This window comes from Balaenoptera ricei, chromosome 15, assembly GCF_028023285.1.
Source record: "Balaenoptera ricei isolate mBalRic1 chromosome 15, mBalRic1.hap2, whole genome shotgun sequence".
In the NCBI taxonomy this organism is placed as follows: Eukaryota; Metazoa; Chordata; class Mammalia; order Artiodactyla; family Balaenopteridae; genus Balaenoptera; species Balaenoptera ricei.
Genome location: NC_082653.1, coordinates 86,029,380 through 86,046,772, shown reverse-complemented (window position 1 = coordinate 86,046,772; position 17,393 = coordinate 86,029,380). Strand labels below are relative to the sequence as shown.

Here is a 17,393-nt window from a genome sequence, read left to right as displayed (position 1 = left end):
GTGCGGGAGGGGACGTCAGAACTTTTGTTTGGTTATTGTTAATCTTCTCCTTGTAAAGTGTATGTGTCACGTTTCATCAAGTGTATATTAGCGGACGGCACCATGAATATAGTTCATAAAGACGTAAGCAAGTATGTGTAATTAGGTGGTGATGCCAAGACATTGTCCTGATGGGCGACGCGGGTAGAAAAGTTCAGTGATGAGAAGTCCTGACCCACGAGTGGGCTCGCGTGCTCTAGCCCAGCATCTGATGAACGTATGGGTTTTTGCACGGAATTTAATAGTATTTTAATTTTTAATTGTAGAAAAGCCACTGAATATTTAAATCTTCCCTGAGTTGGCCCTTAGAAAAAAGAAAAAAACTTGCTTCCCACCCGTAGACTACCACGGAGTCCTTGCCGGATGACTCTCCTTGGCTGGTGCATCCACGGCAAACCTAGGATCAGGTCTCTGCGTTGCGTGGTCTGTTTCCTCTTCCTCTGAATAGTGACCCACGTTCAGCGTCATGAAAGGAATTGACTTTAAAAGGTGCGAGTACCGCAGCTCACCTTGGACTTTGCAGAGGAGATGGGTTGGATGCGCCCCTAGATTTCCACCGAAGGAGCACAGGAAAACTGGGGAACAACCGAAAAATAAGGAAGATGGTGAGAGCTGTCCGTTCCGTTTTCATTTCAGAATTAGACTTCTTAAACAGCAACGCAGCCCTTTCTCCTGCGGGAGCTGGGACCTGCGCCGACCCTCCCCAGGGGAACCGAGCTTAGCTGTGAGTGGCGTGGCCGCCCTGCCGCCTGCGCCCCCGTCCTGGCTGGCAGGGACCTCGTGGGAGAGGTGCCCTGGCTTAGGCCCTGGGCCTGGGGCTTGGTTGTGTCAGGGAGGTGTGCGTCCGAGTGAACATTTGATGTCGCCTCCGTTGCTGCCCAAAGACAAACCCCACGAGGTGGGGCTATGGTCTGTGTCCTCCATCCTTCCCAGTGTCCCTGCTGCAGGGACTGTCCAAGGTGTGTGGTTCTAGAAACCCTCGGAAGCTGTGCCCGGGTTCTCACTGTAGCCTCTGACGTTCGTTGGCGGTACTTCCGTAGTGAAGGGAGTGCTCTGTGAGTAGGTTTTCCCTGAAATCTTGGCCAGAGGACGTCTGGCGCCCCCAGTGGTGACCGTGCTGAGAGCAGGGCCACGGTGCTGGCCGTGGGCAGACTCAGTGGCGTGTGGGCAGCTGACGGCCTGGGGTTCGCTCATTACGGCACAGGAGGTTTTCAGGGGCCTCCCTCAAAGACCTGATTTACAAGGAAGTTACGGAAACTTGACTGGCCTGCTTTGGGGGCTCCTGTCCCTCCTTGGCCACAGGCCCCTGACCCCAGCGCTCCGCTCTGGCACACCTCCGCTTCTCCTTTCTCCCTTTGGTTTGGGTCCAGAAGCCCCTTGTGCAGAGCTCTCTGTCGGGGTCTCTGCACGGCAGTCTCTGCGTGAAGAACCCCCAGACGGTGCCATCCGGACGAGAGGTTCAGGTCCCAGCACCCCATTTGTCAGCGTCGTGATCCTGAATATAAAGCGTCCTCTTTCTACGCCCTGGTTCCCTCATAGTGGGCGGGGAGGGGTCTGTCTAAGGACAGAGCCGGGGCAGGACGTTGGGCTGCCCCACCCCAAAGTGACCGGTACCACACTGGCCTTCGGGCCCGCACGCCGCCCGGTGCCCATACATCCTGCTCCTTGTCGCGGGGCAGGATCACCGCGGGGCAGCGCAAACAGCAAGGAATTCAGCTTCCAAGCAGATGCTGTTCAAAATCGTTGTCATTAGTTTTTAAGAAACTTAAGTGCCCTTGCACCTCCTGCTTCTCCATGTGTCGAGGCCCTTGGTGTGCTGGGTTCTCAGTCTGTGTGGGTGAGGGGGATGGTGCTGTAGCAGCCCCGCCCGGTGCCCAGCTGGGCAGAGGACGGCCCGTGGTTGGTTTATCCTTCAGTGGAGAGCTCTGGCTTATTTTCCTTTCTTAAGCCATACAGTTTTGTTTCATCCAAAACGTGTAAAGGACAGAGGAATCACGCGGCCGTGTGTTGAACACAGACTGCAGGTGGGCCGGGCTCTGGGCCCAGCTCACATCAAGGCTGCCTCCATTTCTCTGTCCCGCCGTTCCTGGCCCGGGGCTTCCATTTCAAGGCCATCTCCTTGCCCACGGTGGTTGCTGGCATGCCGTTCGTCACATTTCCACTCCAGGTGAGGAGTGGGGGGAAGGGACGATGGGCAGTAATACCCCCTCAGGCGGTGTCTGTCTGCTCTCCAAGGGCTTTCTGCGACTGTGTCACTTTCTATGAGTCACCCCCCGGCAGGGGACGCTGGGGATGTGGGCACCCAGGAAAAGGTGGGGGGGGTGGAAGTGGGTTTGGGGTGGTGCCTGCCCTCATGCACCCCTTCACCCCGCACCTGCCCCCCGCGGAACTCCGCTCACCAGCCTTCCCCTGGAGGCCCTGTGATCGGCTCCCCCCATGAAGCCCGGGTTCCTTTGGGTGTGGGAGCTGCCCTGGGGGAGCACCCCCAGCTCCCCGGCAGGGAGGCCCTTGGACCCCCGCCCCCGTTCTCCCCTCGCTGGAGCCCGTTGGGGAGGACAGAGGGGAGCTGTGTGTTGACATCAGCAGGGGCGGTGGGAGGAGGTCACTTCTCGCTGCTGGGCCGGAGGTGAGAGCCGGGGGGGGGGGGTGCTGCCCTGGGAACGAGGGCGGGGCGGTGCGCTTCCATCCCACCCGGCCTCGACAGGCGGCAAGGTTTTCTCCACCTCTGTCTGACTGTGATACCTCCCTGGGCGCTTCGGCAGCTTTCACGGTTTCGGTTCTTCGGGGAAATGGGCTGGACGCCTCGTGCGGTGCTTGGGGGTGGGGGGTGGGGGGCAGGGGAGCCGCCCGCCCGCCCATGAGCCAGCCCTCCCTCCCCAGCCTCTGCGCAGGGCCGCTCCGTCCGGTTTCCGAGTGTGCCTGTCGGATTTTCCAAATTAGGAAGGGGAGCCGAGCCGGGCTGGAAGCAGTCACACACGGTTCCTGTTGTGTTCCGACAAGTGGAACTTTTTTCTCTTCTTTTTCCTTAACAGCAAAGGCTCTTTGCTCTCTTTGGAGGTGGAGCTGCGGTTTTTGTTTGGGGTTCCCTCTCGAGCTTTGCTGCTGTCTCCGAGGCTGGTATTGAAAGGAAGGTCTTGGTTTGGGCGGTAATGCCTGGGTAGGAGGCTCATGGGTTTGCCTGCAACGGTCCACTCAGGAAGGACGCGCTCCCCCCGGCCCTCATGGTGGGCGGTGGCAGTGGTGGTGACCACACCTTTCTGGCAGTGCCTCCTGGGCTCTGCCTTCAGCTTCTGAAGCGTTTCCTTGGCCAAGTTCAACAGAATTGAACTCGGGCCTTGCCAGGACCTGGAAAATAAACGTGCAGAGCAGATTTCTGCTGTCTTCTTGTTTCTCCCCCCCATCCCCCAGTGCAACAGCCGCCCTGTCCTGGAGCCTTTTCTTTCTGCCCCTCAAATTTATAGGCGCTGTGATAGCACAGAGCCCTTTTCGTAATGTCCTTAAAATACACGTATTTAAATATATCTCAAGTGTCCAGAGAAAGGGAATATTCTGGTTAGTCGATATACTCAACCTGCTCAGTGCATGGTTTGCTGAGACATGTAATAAGTAATAGCCAGTGCTACTTTTAAATTATTATTATCATTACATTGTGTTGTATTATGTTATATGATTGAATTTCACGTTGATTAAGGTTTAGGCAGCAGACTCTCGATTTTGCAGATTGGGTAACTGGAAGTGTTAAGGCCCCAGCGGCTGACAGCCCCTGACCAGTCTCAGGTTCCTAATGTCACATCCGCATCTCTCACAGGAGGGGGCGGTCCCTGACCTGAGGAAGCCCGTCACTGCTGCTCTCTGGGTGGAATTTTTAAGTGTAAATGCGGTTATTATTTCGTGCTAGTCCTTGTTGCGTCACACCTGGCTCTTTCCTGGGTCTTCATGTTCGTGCTTAGACACCCCGTCCTCGGGAGGGAGAAGCTGCGTGTTATGTGGAGATAATCTGGGCATCTGACTTCAGATCAGGTTAGTGTTGGAATGGGCCAGTGTTGATCACTGCACAGACCACTGTAGTACCCCCCCCCAGCCCTCTTCAGTGGCACTTGACCTGGTGGCAGCCCGGCCGGCCGGGCTCTGCACGTGGAGTGTCTGCAGCCTGCAGGCGGTGGTCGGGCTGCCAGCAGACGCTCCCATTTGCACACGAGTCTCTCTCCGTAAAAACTGTGGACGTGGATTTGAGCGCTGAAATCAGCGGCCCCTGCCCTCCATGTGTGATGGAGGGATGCCAGCTGTCCTGTGATTCTCCGGCTGAGTGATTCTACGAAACACAGAGAAGGCATGTTGTCAGTGTCCTTGCAAGGTTAACCCAGGGTCAGAAAAGTCTGATCGTTTCCCTGTGGTCTGGCCTCTGGGTTTCGGCCGACACCCTCCGGGGTGCCTCACCCATGTGGAAGGAATCGCTCTCCTGCCTCACACCCACCTTTACCTCCCGATAGACTCTAAGTTACACAGAGACGCGGAGCGTGGTGAGCTCCCGGCCGTGTGCACCGGCATGTGTGTGCGCGGCATGGAGGGGACAGGCAGCGGCCGAGGGGACACTTCCCTCCGGGAGCCCGCGGTCTGGGAAGCCCGGCGGGGATGCGCAGGGGCCCTTGAGGCGGGCTCCATACGGGGGGTGGCCTCTGGGGACAGAATCTTGAAGAAGGTGAGTCTGCTGGTACGCGGCCAGGCCCTGTGCTTGGTGGCAGCCCGTCGCCGTGTGCATCCCAGCGGCGGTGCCGTGTCTGGAGCTCCGTCCCTGGAGAGCCCGGCCCTGTGCCCACACTTGAGTCACCCAGTGCAGGGTGCCGCGCTCCAGCGCCCGCGCAGTCGGCAGTGACCCTCAGGGAGCCAGGACATTTGAAGTGGAGTTCTGCTCTTTGTAGTTCCTCCATTCACCCAACTGGATCACCTTTGGTGTCTCTCAGGCAAATCTGGAAGGTATTTGCTTTTTCAGATATATTGGACTTTCTGCCCCATTTGATTTTCCAAACTGTAAAGCTTGGGAGCTCGACTTACACAGTCATTTTTTGTTTGCTTGTCTTAAACCTCCTGATGCTTCCCCACTGAGGGATAAGAGTGTCCCTGGGCAGATGGCTTGGGTTCCTCCCCAGGGTGCCTGACCCTGCGTGTGGCTCTGCTGGGACCCTCTGTGTGTGAGGTCCAGGCTGCGGGTAGCCTTGGTTCGAGGAGGAGGGACGAGGGCCTCGCAATACAGCAGCACTCGTCAGGTTTTTTGGAGTAGGATGACTTGAGGTTTTGCTGGTGTGTCTGGGACCCTGCGGAGCTGCTGCCTGGTCAGGGCGGTCTCGCCCCGCCTTCCCGGGGCCTGGGCTGTTTGCTTGTTCCCTCTTCCTGGCTGGAGCTTGTGTTTGGATCACGTGCTCACCCCTCGCCGGTCCGCACGGCTTCCCAGCACAGCAGTGAACTATGGCCTCTGCAGCCTCCAGCCTCCTCTGCTCGGTTCTGTTTTTGGGTTTTGTTTTTTAAAGATGTTCTAGCAAAATGTATTACGTTTTTAATAGAAATAGATATTTTAGGTTAAAAACACTTAAGATGATCAGAAACCTTTGATTTGGGGATTGTATATGTAAAAGCTTTTTCAGAACCATTTCCTGAACTGTCTTATTGTTCTTTGGAGTTCTTAACAAAACTCAAGAGCCTCTGGTGTGCCAGCTGCAGACCTTCTGTAAACGAGGGTTGCTTGTTGGCCGGGGCCCACCCGGAAAAGCCGCCTGCTGGCCTAGAACATGCCGGCGGGGGAGGGCGGGGCCGCTGGCTGTCCGCTGGCCCCCACGCCTGACCATTTTTCCACTACTAGGCTGTGGTTATTTTCAAAATTTGAACGTACTGGTCATCAAATGTGTAACAGCTTTTCCCCCCTATTCTTGAGTCTTTCACTTCTTAAAGGGCACGGTTACAACATTTAAAAAACATTGTGAAAGACTCGAGGTCCCCGGGGATGTTTTCACTCCTCCTTCTGTCCTTGTCCTGCGAGAATGACCGAAGCCGGTGTCATCGGCCGCTTGCTGTGCCGGCCTCGCCTGCCCCAGGGCTCCTGCTGCACCAGGCCTGCCTGCCTGTCTGTCTCTGGTTTACCAGGGAGGGGTCTTAGATTCAGCCACTCGCCCCAGGTCCCCCACAGCGGCCCAGCGGCCCATTCTCAAACCAGGTCTGTCTGATTTCAAATCCCACGCCTTTAGCCGCAATGCTGGACCGTTTAGTCTCTGCGGTTTTCACTTGTCATTGTGTCATCAGCATTTTTAATGTTTCTCCATGGGCCCGTTTTAGTGAGTGCTTATTACCTGTTAGGTACCGTGTGAGCGTCTAACTACTTTGCCTATTTCATTTGATACTCACACGCGACCCCTACACAGTACACACCATAAATACCCCAATTTTCCTGATGAGGAGAACAGATCAGATGCATTAAGAGATTTGCCCAGAGACAAACAGTCCTGGAAGGCATCCTTTCAAATGATACTCCTCCATGAATGTGGTTCATTCAGCTGTTCCTCACAGGGAGCTCTTTAGCTGCTTAGAATTAGAACGGAGGTTTGGTTTTTGTAACGAAGGTCAGGATAGCAAGGGAGGTCGATTTCTTTTGCGTATAACAGTCCCAATGTAATCTGATATGGCAGCTCCAGGCTCTTTCTGTTCTGTTGCTCTGTTACCCAGTGTCCGTTTTATGGCCCACCATGGCTGCTCCAGCTACTGCCATCGCACCCACGTTCTGGCCATAGGAAGGGAAGAAGTGAAGAAGACACTCTCTTCCTCTTAAGGGCACAAACCATCGCATCCCGCTAAGCAGCACAGTCTCATGGTTGCCCAAGAGGCAGAGAAGCGTTGTCCTTAGTCGGGCAGCCGTGTGTCCAGCTGAAACGAGTTCAGTGTCGAAGCAGAAGAGGGTGCACGTCCAGGGGACTAGCCATCTCTATCATAGTCTGCCCTTTTCGGCCCCCCACGTGTTTGTGACCCTTCTTCTGACATAAAAACCACTCATCCCCGTCGTCCAGGGAGGCGGCCCAAGTCCCACCCGGTGACCGCATCGCGGAGGTCCAGGGTCTCTGTTACGTGTGCGTGCCCGCATCGGGGCGCCCCGAGTGGTGGATCTGTGACACGCTGTGCCGAGGAGAAGCAGAGGAAGGCAGTCCCTGCTCCGTCTGGAAAAGGGAGGAGCGGGACGCACACTCAGTGGTCACAGCCGCTCTGCTCTCAGAGGCCCTCCCCAGGGGGGCAGGTTCCGGGGGGCCCGCCCGGCTGCCCCCGTGTCTGCACGTGGAGGGCTCTGTGCCCGCCCGCCTCCCCGGCCTCCTCCGAGGTGCTCCGGAGACGACGCTGCCGTTCTTCCTGGCGGCGCCCCGGGCCGGGCAGGTTGGGGAGGGACGGTCATGCCTCCTCGCAGGCCAGGTTGGGGCTGCTCCGGCTCCGGCGTCTCCAAGCACGTTGGCTCCGTCACATCCGCAGGTCAGATGCACAGCAAGGGTCTCTGGGGGCGGGGGTTTCACTCTTGAAAACTCTGCTCTGGTCTTTTCTGCCGTTGGGCTGGGGCCTCTCTGCCTGTCTCACCCGAGTCATGGCTCCTTTGAGGCCACTGAGGCTGCAGGCTCGGTGGCATCGTTCCCTGCCCCGGGCGCTGGTCCCCGTGGACCCCTGCAGCTTGTGGCATCCTGGGCACACAGGCTCCGCTCTCGGGTATCTCGGGGGACCGCTGGACCCGGCACAGGGAAGGTGACCAGATTTCTAGCCTGCAGCACCCGCGTCCTTGCCCTCTGACGAGGCAGCACCCTGTACTTCAAACCGTGTGACCGCCCTGGCGACTCCTGGCCAGCGGCAGTTCTGCGCCGGCCACGAAGCAGGGTCCCGGGCCGCCCTCCCCGTCACTGCCTGAGGAGGGGCGTCCTTTGCAGAGTGACTCTCATTCAGGTGTTAAACCTCCTGGCCTGAGCCCCCAAAGTTTTCTTGTATTTTCTTCGTCTTTTCCGGGAGATGTTTTCAAGCCTGTCACCCAGCCTTCCTTGTGAAGTTTTCTTTTGTGTCACATTTACTTGTCCGCGGTCCTTGTTTTTCCCTGGAGGTGCCTTTTGGGGCTGCAGTCCGTGGGTGGCCAAGCTGGTGCCCTCTCCCGTCCCAGAGATACAGGTGGTCCGTGTCCTCTCCGTGAGGACTGAATGATGACAGAGAAGTTACTTTTCTTTTCTGACAACTTCCTGTTGGTAGGGCCAGTGGTGGGCTTCCTCCCTAAAGACGAGATGGGAGTGAAGGTGGGTGACAGCCCGAGTCCCTGAGGCTCATTAGTGGCCGAGCGGGGCCAGACCAGCCTTCACGCAGGGATCTCTGACCGGATGCTGAACAGGGCAGCTTCACGGGGAACCGAGGCAATACCAGTTTGGCCCAACGTCCAGGAGGAACAGGTGGAACAGCTTGATTCCACCGCAGTGAGAAGCCCGTGCGCCGCAACGGAGACCCAGCGCAGCCAAAAATAAATAAGTTTACATGAAAAAATAAAAACAGCTCGATTGGGTGCGGCTCATACACTGCAGGAAGAACCCACTTGGATCGTCCAGGCCAGTGGTTTTCAGGAGACCCGGGGAATCGTGCAGCTGCTGCCACAGCCGACGGTTGGGCGTTTGCATCACCTCCGAAGGAAGCCCCGTGCCCGTCTGCAGGACCCCCACCCCCGCCCCCCGCTGTGGCAGCCACCAGACCACTGTCGCCTCTGCAAAGCAGGGCGAGAGTTCTGTGCAGAACTCGCGGGCTTGCACGGAGCCTCCCTTGGGCTGGTGGGCGGTGGTTTCCAGCGCGCATGCCCACCTTCGGCAGGAACCCCGACGCACGGGCAGAGCGCGCTTGGGTCCAGCCTGAGCGCGGAGCACCTTCGGGAGAGGAGCTCTGACTGCAGAACGCGCTCATTAAAGCTCCAGCTGGGGCCCTAAACCAGAACGAAAGTGTTCCAGGGAGAGAAGCAACAGTTGGCAGACTCGGCGGGCACCCTGGGGAGGCATCTGGTTAAAATTAAGCAGCTTCCTGGTATTTTCTCCTCCTCCTCCCGGGTGGGAGATCAGCTGCCTCGGGATAATTTTTGGAAGAGTGAGTCAGGAGATGCTTTTGAAATAGCTCTTGCAGTAACTAATGTGAAAATGTTTATGGTTAAACCTTAATTGGAAAATCACCGTTCCAGTAGGAAACTGTCGTGCTGCTGTCAGTTATGGATGGCAGCAGATTTTGCCGTTGATGACATGCCCAAATCCCTGACCTGTAAAACGCTGTGCTTTGTTTCACTGAAACCCCAGTCCGTGTGCGCATGTACTGTCTGTCCAGCGTCTTGGAGTTGAACTGGAAAGCGTCTTGGAGGTGGTGTCTCCTGCTCAGAGCATCCAGGGCTGCAGAGGGGTTACGGCAGGTGGTCCCGCAGCAGAAGTCAGGCTGGGAAGCAGAGGGAAGGGGGCCTGACGATGCCCCCCTGGCATTTTGCCTCCTCAGCCCAGGGCCAGGCAGGCACTGGCCCCCGCCCAGAGCTCTTCTCTCCGGATCTCGTGCCTTTTCTCATCTTCACCCTAAACCCCATTTTCTAAGATTCCCCGCCTGTCTTGTGACCTCTGTCAGAGGCCAGAAGCCACAACCTCTTTCTAGTTGGTATTGACAGTTGTAGTTGTAACATGATCTCGAGGTTGTAGTCTGATCTCACGTTAACACAGGGACTTGCACTATGCAGGAAGTCAGAACTCCACGCACCTCGGGCAGGGAGTAACACGTAGCTTGTTTTGTTAATTTGCAGCAGTTGAAGGAAGAGACAAATGGTAAAGGGCCGTAGAAACTCTTTTTTAACTGTTTTGTCAGCATTACTGCCTTCCTACCTAGCACTGGTGGAACAGGTGTGTGTGCCTGTGTGTGTGCGTGCGTGCATGTGTGTGTGTACACAGACACCCCTGCTGTTCATCCAGTCCTGTCCTTCACAGGTGGAGCTCACCTCAGTCGCTCTCTGCTCACCTGTGTGGAGCCCTCAGCCAGTTCCCAGGCTCGGGGACACCGGGCCCGTCTCGGACTTGGTGGGGATGCATATTGACTCTGACTTACAAAAGCTGACCAGCCTCTGGGTCTGGAGAGACCCTCGGCCTCAGAAGGCATCTTAGGCAAATGTGTGATGTCACTTTCTAGCCAAAGTACTGACGGAGGAAATTTCCATTGGGTGGTGGGGAAACTAAAGAAAGTGGAAAGGACAGCAAACGTTTCTTTAACTGGCTTACAAGACGGAGATGGCAGGCGATTTTTAAGTAGCCTGGGGCGGCCCTGTAAGCAGAACCCTAGGGGTGATGTCGCCATTCCACACCTCCCCACCCTCATCCCTAACGTTCTGGTGTTCAGGCTGAATTGCCCAGAGTCAAAACAGCATCAAACAGGAAAACAGCTTCTGTTGGAACAGTATCAAGATCGCTTTGTTCTGCTTTTAGATTGGGAAATACAAACCTGGTAGCCGTGGGTCCCAGTGTCCTAGTGCCTCACTGCCTGCCGCGGGGCTCTGCCTGGACAGCCACATGCCGCCGCTCTCTGCTTGGTGTCTCCGGAAGAATCTGTGCTGGCCAGTGAGGCCAGCTGGAGTTGCTGATTTTCTCTGTGAGATGCAGGCAGGGGCCCTCAGAGTAGACGCGTGTACTGCTGAGTCATTTCCTGAGAGGTGGGTCTCCCCGGCGGGAGGCTCGCGAGCACCCCTGTTGGATGCTGGGGTCCAGGTCACCACCTGCCGTGTCCCAGCGCCTGTTCTTCAGTCTTGTTTCTTCAAAGTTGTTTTACTAAGAGAAAAGGGAATTGGATTGCAGCAGTGCTTGCTGTGTGGGTGGGAGGTGGGAGGTAATTGGCTACTTAGACAGTGAATTGAATTGAATTGAATTGACTGGACCAAATCTCAGGGACTTTTCGGTGTGCACCCTGTGTCTGCTAACCACAGTTAGCAACTTGCGGGTAACTGGTCAGTTTAGACATTAGAAGGTGTGCCTGACAAGTAACGCCCCGCTTTACAGGTCAGAGTGTGTGGGAGGGAGGTGAGCTCTGGGCTCCTGTGCGCACACAGGGAGGGACTGGGGTCTGCAGTGGCCTGGGGTGGGCGGTCCCCTGCCAGTAGAGGAGGCGAGGCTCGGGGCTCGTGAGGCCAGAACGGACGGTGAAGGCAGCCGGTTCCCGGTTCCCTCGGGTTCCAGGCGCTTCCTCCGAGACCCCCGCCGGCGCCTCTGCAGGTGGCGCTGCCGCTTTTCCCAGGCAGCGCTCGCTTTCCATCTTCTGGGTGACGGGCATCTGTCGTTAAAACGCTGCCCTGGAGGTGACCGTGGCGTTTCGGTTTCCCAAGGAGCGTTCTCTGCGCGGTGCTGGATCCACGCGGCGAGCGTGGCAGACAGGAAGCCGGCAGGCCGGCTGGAGCCCGTGTGGGAGGGGACGCCAGGGGGCTTGTCCGGGCCGGAGGTCTTGCTGTCGCACGCGTGGTGGGGGGAGCCCGGTGCCCTCGCCGGCCTGTCCCGAGGGAAGCGGAGGCGGCGCCGTTTGGGCACAGGTTTGGGCACGTGTGCGCATGCGGCGTGGTCGGAGCGCGCACTGGCTGGTGACGGCGGGCGGCGTAGACGCGCACGGACACCTGTCCCCCGCTGGACCTAACGTCGCGCTCCCCTCCCGTTACAGGTGCACCTTCCGCTTCCCCAGCACGGCCATAAAGATCCAGTTCACGTCGCTGTACCATCAGGAGGAGGCCCCGGCGTCCCCCCTCCGGCCGCTCTACCCGCAGATCTCCCCGCTGAAGATCCACATCCCGGAGCCGGACCTCCGGAGCCTGGTCAGCCCCGTCCCCTCCCCGACTGGCACCATCAGGTGAGTGACCTGGCCCCCCTCACGCGGTTGCCTCTGCAGAAGCCGGGGCCCTGTGCTTTAGAACGCGGCCGAGAAGGAGGAAAGTGATAGGGGTGTTCTGTGTTTCATACAACATCAAGTATGTTTCTGGAAAATTGCACATGGATGGAAATTTTGAAACTATTTTAAGTGCATCAAGGGACCTGAGGACTTAAATAAACTCTCTGGAGAATTCTTTTATAAAGTGAAGAATCACTACTTAGTCACTTTTCCAGTTTGAAATTTTATATACTAGGGTCTTTTAAAACAAGCTTAGGTATCAGTTTTTAAAGACAGTGAAACTGTTTAAAAGGAATATTTGTATACCAGGATTTGGTGGACCAGGTTTTTCTAAACTGTATTTGTAGGAATCCTGTGCGAAATTTTAGAAATTAATCTAGAGTTTGAAGAAAGGGAAGTCCTCGAACTTTCTCATCCTTGGCGTGTTATACAGAGAGGGTCCCTGGGGGAAGGTCTGAGGGTGAAGTGTGTAACCAGAGACTGGGAGGTGGCTGGTGAGCTGTCCCCTCTCAGGGGCACAAGTACTTTTGTGACAACAGGGGTCCTGTGCCTTCTTCCCCTTGTGTCATAAAACATGTTGACAGACATGGACTTGAGGATCAAGATTTAATAAACTTTAAAATAGTTTACCGCTTCATTAAGGACATTCTAAAACAAAGCTGGCCTTTTCCTTATTGGTATGTGCGGCCCTGGCGATGCCATGAGCACCAGTGCCTTCGGTGCCGGTGCCTCGGTTCCTGCCACGCACTGCGCTTGCCACCGCGGACTGGGCAGCGTCAAACGTCAGCCCGTGGAAGAGGCAGGGCGTGTCTCGGTGTCGCCACGAAGCCAGTTTCGGCCTCACACGCCCCCTGAAATGGTCTCGGGGCCCCGGGGTGCCTCTGGGAGCCACACTCCGAGAAGCGCTTCCCAGCAGAGCTCGAGCTCTGCGTCCCTGAGTCTTACCAGGTCTCTCCTCTGGCTGACCAGCCAGGCTCGTGGTCCCTGGTCTGGCACCTTTAAGGGTTACACTTAGAAGCCCAGATGGGTTAATCATGGCATCACCACTGGTTTCACTTGTGCCTTTTGTTTTCCTCCCATGATGTGTCGAGTCATCTGCACTGAGTTGCTTGGAGTCAATTTCCTCCCGAGCCAGTGAGCGGGCGGGCGCGTTTCTCTTATGGAGAGAAAGCTCAGGGACGGCTTTGAAATGTCACGGACCTGAATTCTGGTTCTGGCCGCATCTCCAGTTGGTGGGAGAACTGGGGGCAGGTCTCTGCAGCCTCCTCGGGCTTCGTTTTCTCCCTCAGTGAATCCCTCCAACATCGCAGACGTCTGGGACGCCAAGGGGAGCAGTGAGTGATGGAGACCCGCTGTATGCCAGGCCCTGCGCTCAGCCGCTGGACGTGTGTTATTTTATTTAGTCCTTAGGGATTTACGAGAGAGATTTTTTTTCTTTAGTTCTTTTCAGGTTTCCAGCAACAGCTCTGTTCTCAAACCCGAAATTTAGCACGTCATCTCACTGTTCTTTGAGACATGTACCTTGAAAATAATCTAAAACATGAGGGCTCCACTGGAGTTAACGATGAAGTTGTGCTATGAAAATGCTCTTGCACTTACTTACATGTGTATAATTTATGCATAGATAAAAAATTTTGTGTAGTAAACTGAAGCAGGCACTTTGGAATACAGTCTGGCAGGTCCTCAAAATGTTAAAGGGTTACCTTAACCGCCCAGCAGCTCCCTGGATCGTGAGGTCTCCGTGGAAACTCATCCACAAGGGTTCATGGCAGTGTTATTCATAGCAGCCCCCAAAGTGGAAACAGCTCACGTGTCCATCAGCTGCTGAGTGGAGAGAAAATGTGTTACAGCCACGGGGTGGAGGGTTATTCCGGCATAAAAAGGGATGAAGTGCTGACACCTGCTACAACATGGATGACCCTTGAAAACATGATGCAAAGTGAAAGCAACCAGTCCCCAGAGACCACACATTGTGTGATTCTGTTGATAGGAAATGTCCAGAATAGGCAAATCCTTAGAGAAAGAAAATAGGCTGCCAGGGGCTGGGGGGTTCAAGGGAGTGGGGCTGCTCGCTGTCAAGGAGTTTCTTTCTGGGGTGATGACAATATTGTGCAATGAGGTGATGGTCACACAACTCTGGATGCACTAAAAACCACTGAATTGTACGCTTGAAACGGGTGAATTGTGTAGTGTGTGAATTATAGCTCAGAGAAGCTGATAAAAAAGCTTGTATGCACTGACACCTTTATCCAGGGGCACCTCAGAGCAGCTGCAGGAGCAGTGGCCAAGTGTGGTTTACGTGCCGTTGGGAGCCAGACAGGCGTGTGGGCCTCGGAGCCCTTCCACGCCTGGTGAAACCAGAGCCCGCAGTCAGCCTTAGACTGGCGTGGGGCTGCTAATAATCAGTTCATAATCCAGCCACGTCGACGCTTTTTTTTTTTTTTTTTGCGACGCTTTTTAAGAAAGAAAAATGTTTTGGTTTGTACCTGGAGGTCTTCATAAAATAAATATAATTCCCAGTAACATTTTGAATAAAAACAGCGGCCAGCAGGCTGAGCTAGTGCAGCAGCTCCACGTGCTGCGGCCGCCTGTGTGTTAGGAGGCGCCGGCGGTTCTAAAGGGGCGTAGATGGCGTCACCGAGCAGAATGAGGCGGGTGTCCCTGCGCAGTTCTGGGAAGTCGCAGCCATGTGACTGTGGAGACCCCGGGCCCGAGTGGGGCTTGGGGCGCCGGGCCGCTGGGGGCACCCGCCTCTGGTCTTCATCCGGTAGAACAGCTTTGCGGGGAAAGTAGTTAACTTTGAGACTGGCTCTTTCACTCTGGGCCTTTAAGTGTCACAGAAAAGGATTTCTGTTTACATCCGTTTATCTTGGCGCCGCGGAATCCGATTGCCCGCTGGAAACCTCAGAGGCCCTTGAGGTTTTGCTGCCCAGATCCTTTTCCGGCGCGCCCGGCGCAGGCGCGGGACCGGCGTGTTTACAAACAGCTGCCTCCCCCCACCCCGCCCGGGCACCCTCCCTGCGCCTGTCAGTCCCTACGCCCGCCCCCCCCGCCGTGGCCCCCTCCGCAATCCCCGCCCCCGCGGTCCCCGCCCCCCCCCCCGTAATCCCCGCCCCGCCCCCGCGACCCTCCCGCGGCCCCCACCGCCCCCGCCCCGCCCCTCCCCGCCGCGGTCCCCATTTGGAGCGTCTGAGCGCGCTGCCCGGTTGGCCCGCTCGCCCGGCGGCTCAGCTGCAGAGGCTCGCAGGCCTCTGCCTGGGTCGGCCTCCTCCGGCTCTGGGCCCGTCCTCTCGAGGTGTGGGGAGCGAGCGGCTGCACCTGTAGGAGCGGCCCCGCCCTGCTCTGCTGACCCGCCCCCCCTCCTTCCCCTGGTGGCCGGGCGGGGGCGGGGGCGGGTTCTGCGGGGTTTTTTCCCTGCGCTGAAGTCCTCCACCCAGAAAATGAATGATCTCTCTTGTTAAGAAAAATGCTGAAATTCAACCAGAGGAAGGGAGCAGCACAGAAAGAGAGCAGCTAATTTATACTAAGAGTAAGCTTTCACAAGCTATTTCTTGAGGAAGGCGTTTCTTAATTTTTGTAGTACAGAGATCAAAACCAAAAGTAATTTGTGTTGTGGAATTTGGCCAAGGTTAGCGGAACCCTGTAGGAAATAAAAATTAAGCAACCAGCCTCAGAACCTAAACCACTTTTAACCATGACCTTCCAGCCCACTCCTGCTTCACCGCTGCGCGAGATTCAGTCCTAACTCACTTCGCAGTGTTAAGTGTCTTTTGAGTTGGGAGGTTGTCGAGTTGGCTGTTGGAAGGTCTTTGTGTTTCTGGCAAACTTTGTATCCTTCCTTGAGAGTGATTTATTCTGTTGCGAAGTTTCCAGCTGCAGCGTTTCCTCAGTTCCCCCGAGTGACCCAGAGAGGAAGGTGCCTGCGCAGTGGGGAGCCCTGCCTGGCTGGTCTGGGAGACCCACCGTCAGTGGGCACCTGTGGCCCTCGCACCCCCCAGCCCCACTCACACCCACCTGGTCCCTTTCCCCATCTGAAAACTTGGGAGGAATAAAAATTAGTTCATCTGCACAGAAAGGTGCGGCCCTCCGTGTTCTTTATAGTTTTCCTTCTGCCTACATCCGTGCCAGGGTGTTCTTTGGCTTTAAATTGTTGAGAGGAGGTTGACTGGACTTGTGCTTTAGTCTCGTGTCCATTGGGGCGGCTGTTTCCCTGCTCTCTGGCACATCTTCAGGGGATGGGTGCCATGTAACGTGTTCTTGGGTGTGCCTTCTGGGCGAGGCCCAGCCTGGTGCCCTGCCGCCGAGAGCCCTTCCTTTCCAGATTGCGGCTCTGGGTTTCCGGAAGCAGGCAGAGCCTGGAGGAGGACTTGAGGGAGGCATGGGCCCCCCGCCTGGATCTGCCCTCTCCTCAGAGGGAGATGCACCTGGTACTTCTGGGTTCAGGCCGGTTCGCTCATTGTTCTCACTGGGACAAGGTGTGTTTCATAAATGAGTTAACCTTTTAAAATAGTGCCCCAGGATTTCACAGCACTGAGTGTCTCTTAGCGAGCACAGGTGTTCTTAAGAGACTGGCCTCTCTTTCCCTTTATTTTCCCCCGGATTACAGAAATATTACAATATATGTGCACTCTACAAAACTGAAATGTTTCAGAAAATAAAAATCGTGCAGTGACATTCTTGGAGAGGAGTCCATGTTTGCAGGTGCGTCTTCTCTGAACATGCCCGAGAGCTTGTCTGACGGGTGTGAGTACTTGTGACCCCTCCCCAGAAAGGTCCTTTGAAGCTCAGAGTGTCCTGCAGCTTGTTTTTTCTCCTGTCCCTCTGTGTCTCGGGCTCCTTTCTGTGTCACTGCATCGCTCGTGGCTGCACAGTGGACTGTTTGACGTGTCCTGTACTTGGTTGACCAGTTCCCCACCGAGGGCCAGAGAGCTGTTTCCAGTTTCTTAGTCTCCTGGGTCTGAAATCGCCTCTCTGAAGTGTCTAAACAGTCTGTGCTGAGGCCATGGAACCCTCAGGTTTGATTATTTTGGTTAAAATACACTTGTTAGGGTCATGAGCCACAAGATTTTAAGAACAGTGATAAAAATAGAACTGTCTCTGACATACACGCCGGACCTGCGCGGTGGGCTGGGAGCTCAGTACGTCCGTTCACCTCCACAGTGGTCCTGTGCAGTGTTGCTGTGTGGTGTTGCCGTGTGGTGTCACAGCCTTGCCGTCCCCACTTTGCAGATGGGAGACTGAGGTGGTTCTCCAGCAGAGCGGGTAGAACGGCTGGGCTGCACGTTCAGCAGGTGCCCACAGGGAGAGAGGCGGTACTGATGTCATTCGTGTTTTTTAAAGGTTTATTCATATCAAAGTAATATGTGCACGTGATCTAAGAAAGCAGAAGATTCTGCAGGGCTGGTGATGATGAAACAGCCCCTGGCCAC

The 17,393-nt window shown here is 55.9% G+C and overlaps 1 protein-coding gene across 2 annotated transcripts in view; it reads left to right on the top strand.

Annotated features, from left to right (window-relative positions):
* The window catches only part of FOXK1 (forkhead box K1), a 66,468-nt gene that overhangs the window by 32,543 nt on the left and 16,532 nt on the right, over nt 1-17,393 (top strand). For both annotated transcript variants that reach the window (XR_009497463.1, XM_059895841.1), the window contains exon 2: nt 11,740-11,925. Coding sequence is in view for 1 of the 2 variants with exons in the window: in XM_059895841.1 (XP_059751824.1) it covers nt 11,740-11,925 (186 nt within the window). In the remaining variant the exon portion in view is untranslated. The remainder of the gene's footprint in view (nt 1-11,739; nt 11,926-17,393) is intronic.